We start from the raw sequence: 8,444 nt of genomic DNA, 5'->3' as shown, positions 1-8,444 counted from the left end.
GTAACAAAGATTAGAATAATTGAATAAATCCAGGACACATAATCAGACAGCGGTGTCCATGAAATAACGAGAAATTGTGGAACTCAGTATAAATCACATGATGATCATTAGTGAGAAATAAATGAATTTGTGTCCCTTAAATCGTAATGCATGAATTCAGGATGTGTGATATCAGACATTGTTTTTTCATTAAATAATGAATGATATCAGACACTTGAACACTGGGGTTCATTAAATGATAAATTAATTCAGGATAAACTATATCAGACACTTGTGCTGTTTCATCAATTGACTTGTAACGATACAAAATGAATATTTAAATGACAGTAACGACAAAAATAATAATGTGTTGCACTTTTTTAATGGGTAATTTAAAAGATAATCTGCTTTTAATGATGTTTTGGACAGTAGTGTTTAATGGCCTCATTCCAGGATTGGAACAGTTCAATATTTCCTCCACATCCAGTCCCTCCTCGCAGCCCACTCTCCTCCTCCTCCTCCTCCTCCTCCTCCTCCTCACCCCCCAGTCCTCGTCCTCGGAAGGCTACTTGGCCAGATGGTGCAGCCTTTTCTTTTGTTTACTCATCCGCCATGAGTTGCCCTAACTGGTCCTAGCTACTCAAGTATGGATGCTGCCTGGGAGCCGCCATTCGACAAGTAAGTCAATAGCGCTAAGCTAGCTAACTCTCCACTAACTCCTTTTAGTGGCTTATGTGTCATTAAAAACAGCATCTACTTTTGACTTTGCAATCTTAGCTTCATAAACTTATTTTTTTTGCTTCCCGTTTTTTTTTTTTTACCTCCTTTTATGAAACACATATACACAAAGCACGGTGTTCTTAGTGTACATTAAAATAGGGCTCCGCTATTTTCTCTGTTGCGAAAGTTAATTTTTATTTCTGATTTCTCACCCGAACTTTAGTCAAGTTCTCCACATAACTGTTCCTTATAAGAGTGACATGTGCGTAAGCCAATGGCAGCCTCTTAAAGCGTGTGTGTACGCCGCCGTTGCCAACGTTACAGCGCCATTCTGTGAGTTTGTGTACGTGGGAGGCGGGGCTATAATGTAAGCAAGGGTGGGTGCGCATTGGGGAAGAAAAAACTTTTTAACTACTGTAAACAGAGGAGAGTGCGTATTATTTTCGCAACACATTTATTGCATGGCGTGAGTTTGTATCCTAGTTAGCAGTTACACCCAAGCATCGCCGTCGTTAGCAAAGTAATAATAATGTAACGACCCCAAAGATCATGTAAACTAATGTACATTGTCATGAAGACCACTATGTGCTGCGTTGGAAATAGGTGGCTACTTTGTAATGCATGCAGTGATGTAGTAGAGTAGTTTTTGCAACCATATTGACTTTTTTTAAACATACTTTAGTGCAAATAAAGGCTCATGTAACATAACTGATAATGATCTGGTCTTTTTTGCAGGTAGAGAAGTCTTTCAACTGGAGAGTGATGTAGAGGTCCACTTTAGGAAGGTTGTACCAGAGCTGAGTCCAAACCTTCACCCCGTGGCGGAGCTCTTCGACTAGAAGATAGTTGTTGGCTGGATGCCGGGTGCTCCTGCTTGACAGAGACTGAAATGTTTCTAAACAAATAAATGAGAGAAAATACTCTTGCATAATGTTCAAGCAAGCCGATACCTCATCAAGACGACGTCCTCATGGTGGCAATGAGCCCATCCGATCCCAGTCTCCACCCCCCTCTGTCCAGCAGAGGAGAATCCGGACTGTGGAGGTGGCAAGAGGGCGGACAGGGTATGGTTTTACACTCTCAGGCCAAAACCCTTGTGTGCTCAGTTGCATCCTGAAAGGAAGCCCTGCGGATTACGTCGGTTTACGTTCAGGGGACCACGTCCTTTCTGTCAATGACATCAATGTCTCCAAGGCGTCCCACGAAGATGTGGTCAAACTCGTCGGACGCTGCACCGGTGTATTGAAGCTGGTCATCGGCGAGACAGAGCGCCACAGGCGACATCATCACCAGCAACGCAGCGCAGGTAGTCGTCACCATAGCAGCAACGCTATGGCCGCATCTTACCAGGACTCGTGCTCCAGTGACGATGAGTTGGACGGCCTTTATGATAACAGCATCAACAACAACAACAACAGCGCCAGGGCTGGCTGTGGAGTTCACGGGGTCTGGTTCAGACCCAAATTGGATTCGAAGCAGCTCGGCATCAACCGGGCAGAGAGGGTGGTGGCAGAGCTGCAATCCGGAGGAATTTTTAACATGATTTTTGAGAATTCCAGCCATTCGTCCAGCAGCTCTGACAAGGAAAGACCTGCACACACATCATCGTCTAAACCGCGCCCGTCATCCGATGCCGAGTTTCCCGCCTATCGAAACCCCTCCAACCCCGTCCAGCTCTCAGAGGAGGAAATGGCCCAAGTTCTTAATGATGACTCGGTTTTCCTGGACACAGATTTTCAGCGTCTCCACCTTCATCATCACCAACAAGACATGGATGTAGGGGATGGCCGTGACTTGGTCCTCGAGCCCAGTCAGGACATTGTCAACGTGGGCATGATTGTTGGCTACCTGGGCTCCATTGAGCTGGCATCCACGGGTACCAGCCTGGAGAGTGACAGCCTGCAAGCCATCAGAGGATGCATGAGGCGCCTCAGGGCTGAACACAAGATCCATTCCCTGGTCCTCATGAAGGTCAGCTACAATATGTCTCATTATACTCATTCATTCATTTTCTACCGGGTTGCGGGGGGTGCTGGAGCCGATCCCAGCTGTCTTCGGGCGAGAGGCAGGGTACACCCTGGACTGGCCCCCAGCCAATCACAGGGCACATATAGACAAACAACCATTCACACTCACATTCATACCTATGGACAATTTTGGAGTCGCCAATTAACCTAGCATGTTTTTGGAATGTGGGAGGAAATCGGAGTACCAGAGGGGGGAATCAAACCCGATCTCCTGACATGTGGCCAATATGCTGAACAATCTGTGATAAGTGATTTTCCGTGAAGTAGGATTTCTTATTTACTTCACAGTTGGAGTATATCAAACCTGTTTAGAACCTTTTAAAAACAGTTTAACATTATTAGAGGTAGCTATAATCACATTTATAGTCCAATTATCCAATATAGTAGACATAAGAGTCAACTTAGCCATTTAATTTACGCCTGTATAGGCTCCAGCATAGCCCGCAACGCTAGTGAATATTTTTTAAAAAATAGTGAAGAGTGAAGCTGTAACATTCAAAGTGTAATGTGTTGATGGGGCAAATTTTTGACAATTTGGAGTGGCCAATTAAGCATGTTTTTGGAATGTGGGAGGAAACCGGAGTACCCGGAGAAAACCCACGCATGCACGGGGAGAACATGCAAACTCCACACAGAGATGGCAGAGGGTGGAATTGAACACTGGTCTCCTAGCTGTGAGGTCTGCGCGCTAACCACCGCCCTCTCATTATACTAATATATTATATTAATGCATTTGTATGTATATCTGTAAAGACATCACACACATGTTGTATTTTCTGAAATATACAGTAAAACAAGCATTTTAATATACCTTCCCAAGTGTTAATTTTAAACTTGTTTTCTTGCCAGGTCATGTATGACAGTGTGCGTCTATGCAACGACAGAGGGCAGATCCTCGCCATGTATCCTGCAGAAAAACTAGCCTTCAGTGCTTGTTGTCCTGATGACCGACGATTCTTCGGACTGGTCACCATGCAGGCCACAGATGATTGTCATTTCAACAGAGGACGATACGACGAAGGCGGTTTGAGGACTTCTTGTCACGTGTTCATTGTGGACCCCGACCTGTGTCACCACCAGGTGAGACACTGTGGTTGGGTATTCTGATACCCTTATTTTTTTAAACCTGTACATATTCACTGCATTAGGGTCTGATATTGATTTATTACAGTACATATTAATGAATTAAAACATAATATTTTATTTTAATAATATAATAAAAGCGGCACGGTGGTCTAGTGGTTAGCGCGCAGGCCTCACAGCTAGGAGACCAGGGTTCAATTCCACCCTCGGCCATCTCTGTGTGGAGTTTGCATGTTCTCCCCGTGCACGCGTGGGTTTTCTCCGGGTACTCCGGTTTCCTCCCACATTCCAAAAAACATGCTAGGTTAATTAGCGACTCCAAATTGTCCATAGGTATGAATGTGAGTGTGAATGGTTGTTTGTCTATATGTGCCCTGTGATTGGCTGGGGTGTACCCCACCTCTCGCCCAAAGACAGCTGGGATAGGCTCCAGCACCCCTACGACCCTCGTGAGGAAAAAGCGGTAGAAAATGAATGAATAATAACAAATTTTTCTTCAAAGGAAAGTAATGATAAATTATACATATTTTATTATTTAAAAATTCCCTTTCTGCTGTGGCGGTTTATCTAATGAGGACCTGGTCTTGTTTTGCTCAGGTCCACTTAGGTGTAGCCAGACGGTTCGGCTTTGAATGCACCCCTGAGCCAGACACCGGAGGCTGTCTGGAGTTCCCACCCAGCTCTCAGTCTCTCCTCCACTTTGTGTCTGTACTCTACCGGGACATGGGGGACAACATTGAGGGGGTCCGTGCCCGAGCGTTTCACGATCCAGATAATGATGCCCAACAGAACCACAGCACCAGCAGCAACAGCGATAGCGGGATTGGTAACTTTTTACCCGAGGAGAAGAGTAACAGAGTGCTGTTAGTTGACCTCGGAGGCCCACCTAACCATAATCACGTTTCTGGACCACGCCAGTGGGACAGCCCACCTTCCTCTCAGCAGGCGTGGAGCCCCACCCTAGGAGTTGCGGCCTCTCACCCACCTCCCCCTCCGCCTGCTATAAGAAATGGCCACTACCTGGCTGACCTGCCTCATCCCCTCCCACTGGCTCAGCCTGACGTCCCGGCGAGACATCCCCGAGTGGTCCACCCCCACCATTACTCACAGGGCAAGTGGGGAGGAGCTGTCGGGGGTGGGGACAAGAGAGGGGCTGGAGGAGGGGCGGAGCCGCAGCGTTGGTTGCCAGTCCACGTGCTGAGAGACTGGCATCAGCAACACCACCACCTCCAGGGTCTCAGCAGCGATCAGGAGTCGTACGCCGAATCCACCGACGGGTGGTCATCAGCCAACTGCAGCACCCTGCCTCCACCCATGAATAAGATCCCCGCCGACCGTTACCGGGCCCCTCTGGTCCCCGGAGAACACCTGCCACCACCTGGAGGCTGCCAGCCTCCACCTCCTTTGCACACCCAGACCCACACTCACCGGCTGGCTGCTCAGAAAGACGAGTGGGCCAAGAAGCTGTTTGGTGCTGGGGACAACGAGAAGAAGCGAGGAGGCGCCAAAGATGCTGAGAAAAAGGTAAAAACAAAATAATTATCATTTATTTCTGCTGCCTTTTGATTGTACTTCCACTGAATGTGGAATTACGTGTCTTTCCACAATGTGATGTGTCACTGTGTTCATGATGGCTTTTGGAGGAACCGTGCTAGAACTAACCATGATATGAGAAGCCTTCATGGCAGGTAGTCGACTCCATCCCGCTGTGGAAATTTACTCTGACTACAGTCCGTCCAAGTGCAGTTTATTGAGGTTATAAATCTATCCGTGTCCATGCCAGTGCTCTCCATCTTCCTCCTGCTCTGAATGCCTTCCATTTAACTCCAGCGTGCTTCGACTGAAGCTTCTCTCTCACTGACATGTCAAAGCTTTCGTGCGTGTGAAAGTTTTCCTGACCTACGTCGGCCCCCGCCAAGCACTTGGTTCACTGCCCAGGCTTGGTTCATTGATATGTTATTTAGCCCACTGCTCCAGTATCAGATCATACATTATGCACCAGAGAGACATATGTCTTCACCTGAAAACCACCTGTTTCATTCCAAGTCCCACTGGAGTGGATTTCTAACGAGTTCTTGTGGAGTAAATTTACATTTAGTTTTGTCCCAATTATTAAGACGAAGATGTAGATGGACACTTCCTTCTCATGTTGAACTAGGCTGTTGTTTCCTCCCGGTCCCGGGGACCCCAGGCTACAATCAGAGGAAGTGTTCCAAAGCCGAGGGGGCAGGAGAGGTCCTGACAGTCACAGGAAGTTGGACTTTTTTTTTTTTTTTAGACTAGTATTTTCGACAGGGGGGCTTTTGTTGACATGATGACTGTTTTTTGAGATAAAAATGTGGCTTCTCCTGTGACAATTGTTATATTTGCTATAGTCTGTTCTTTAGTCGGCTGCACGGCGGACGAGTGGTTAGCGCACAGACCTCACAGCTAGGAGACCAGGGTTCAATTCCACCCTCGGCCATCTCTCCCTGTGCATGCGTGGGTTTTCTCCGGGTACTGCGGTTTCCTCCCACATTCCAAAAACGTGCTAGGTTAATTAGCGACTCCAAATTCTCCATAGGTATGAATGTGAGTGTGAATGGTTGTTTGTCTATATATGTGTCCTGTGATTGGCTGGCAACCAGTTCAGAGTGTACCCCGCCTCTCGCCCAAAGACAGCTGGGATAGGCTCGTGAGCGTTAGAAAATGAATGAATGAATGTTCTTTAGTCATACTGTATATTGTTTATATCAGCCAGCCGGAAGGCAAATTGTATGTTTTTGCCACACGGTGGCACTGCTTTGCTAACTTTAACCGGGGCAAGGATTCAAATGATTAATTGTGTACTGTACATCTCTTTACTCTGATAATGTAGAATTCTCCGAATGGGGCTATAGAAGGAATTCTGCCTGTTGCTCAACTTTGATTGACACAGTCAGAGGTAGGCCTATTCAACGACATTGTCTGTTATTGTGGTGTGGAATTCTGTGTTTGACTAAATTGCTGTTATGAGTTTCTTTGTGTGTGTGTGTTTGAGTGAGACAGACAAGGTGTTTAGGTACCAGTCAAGATGTTTACTTTTAAGTAAAGTACAATGAAAAAAATATGACCTTTACCACTTTTTCCTACACTCTTTTGTACTCTCTGTGTGTATACCGCTGACCCCGCCTACACCCACTGAGACAGAGAGACTCTATGACAAAAAAAAAGCTCACCTCGTTTATGCACACCAAGGTGCTGAAACCAATGTAAAGATTAAATCCTCTACCAGCATGGTTGGAGGCGCGAAACGAGGAAAAAAAACACATGGCAATGTATTGAGCTCGGCAAAATGATTAAGTAAATTTTTATTTATTCATTCATTTTCTACCGCTTATCCTTATGAGGGTCGCAGGGAGAGACTCCAGTCAGAGGCGGGGTACACCTTGGACTGGTCGCCAACCAATCACAGGGCACATATAGACAAACAACCATTCACACTCACATTCATACCTATGGACAATATGGAGTCGCTAATTAACCTAGCATGTTTTTGGAATGTGGGAGGAAACCGGAGTACCCGGCGAAAACCCACGCATGCACGGGGAGAACATGCAAACTCCACACAGAGATGGCCGAGGGTGGAATTGAACACCGGTCTCATAGCTGTGAGGCCTGCGTGCTAACCACTCGACCACCGCGCAGAGCCATTTTCATTTATTGGTTAACTCATTTGTTTATTATCCTCCTGGGCCTAGCACCCATGAGAACAAGAAATCTCGTGAGATCTTGTGACACCCCGAATGGATACATGTTTTGAGATGATTGCTTCCTTGGACACCGGCCCAACCACACATTGAACAAGGTGGATTACTTTATTTGAGATTAACAAATAACATGGACAATATATTGTACTATAAATTCCACTTTATGGCATTCTGCAGTATTCACAAGCAGCGGTGTACGCAAATTAGCCTAATGACATTTATGAGGAGGGTGGCATTTTAAGTCCTAAAGTATTAAAAAAAAAAAATCTTGTATTGAATGTGTTTGGTTTAGGGGTTACGTCATTGTTTAACTGCTTTGACCAATAAAAGTTGATGACACAGTGACTAATGTCTTGCACATTTTAAGCAACTGTTTATGACATTGCGGAATAGCTGCTCAGTCTCTGTCATTGCAGTTAATGGTTTGCCATGACAGCAGTAAATCAGTCCACGGATCCATTTATCATGCACACATCTTCTCCTTTGTTTATGCCAGCCGATATTGGCTTACTACAACATGACAGTATGTCCTCCGTTATTTGTGCGGCTTCCCAGTGAGGTTGGATGCATTGTGGTTGTGTATGCAATAACCAAGGACCGCACATGCCTGTGTATTACATGTGGAATTTAACATTTCAGTGGAGAAAGAGCAAAAGCACTTACGTAAATGGACTTGCCACCGCACCAGTACAAGGCACATAAGGATTGTGGGCAATAAATGATACCTGACAATTTGCAGCAGCTGCCTTGACATTTACAAGAAGCCACTCTCAGTAGTGATAATAGTGGCCGTCCTTTGTTTGCTTCAGATGAAACGAGAAACAGAATTAATGGTTGGGATTTTTATTTTTTTTATAACCGCTGACATCATTATTAACTGGAGAGGCTCGATAATGGCTTTCTTACA

At 45.7% G+C, this 8,444-nt stretch overlaps 1 protein-coding gene across 2 annotated transcripts in view; it reads left to right on the top strand.

Annotated features, from left to right (window-relative positions):
- The first annotated feature begins 456 nt into the window (after positions 1 to 456).
- The window catches only part of rgs12b (regulator of G protein signaling 12b), a 53,665-nt gene continuing 45,677 nt past the window's right edge, over positions 457 to 8,444 (top strand). Inside the window, exons 1-4 of one of the 2 annotated variants that reach the window (XM_058076611.2) lie at positions 457 to 657; positions 1,435 to 2,670; positions 3,576 to 3,806; positions 4,407 to 5,333. In XM_058076611.2, coding sequence (XP_057932594.2) covers positions 1,630 to 2,670; positions 3,576 to 3,806; positions 4,407 to 5,333 — 2,199 coding nt within the window. In that variant the 5' untranslated portion in view covers positions 457 to 657; positions 1,435 to 1,629. The remainder of the gene's footprint in view (positions 658 to 1,434; positions 2,671 to 3,575; positions 3,807 to 4,406; positions 5,334 to 8,444) is intronic. The other variant, XM_058076452.2, reaches the window with a different exon arrangement.

The sequence above is a fragment of the Doryrhamphus excisus genome, linkage group LG9, assembly GCF_037039965.1.
Source record: "Doryrhamphus excisus strain RoL-2023G ecotype Guam linkage group LG9, RoL_Dexc_Guam_v1.1, whole genome shotgun sequence".
NCBI classification, from domain to species: Eukaryota; Metazoa; Chordata; class Actinopteri; order Syngnathiformes; family Syngnathidae; genus Doryrhamphus; species Doryrhamphus excisus.
Note: the sequence above shows the minus strand (reverse complement) of the source record. Positions and strands in the feature narration are given on the sequence as shown.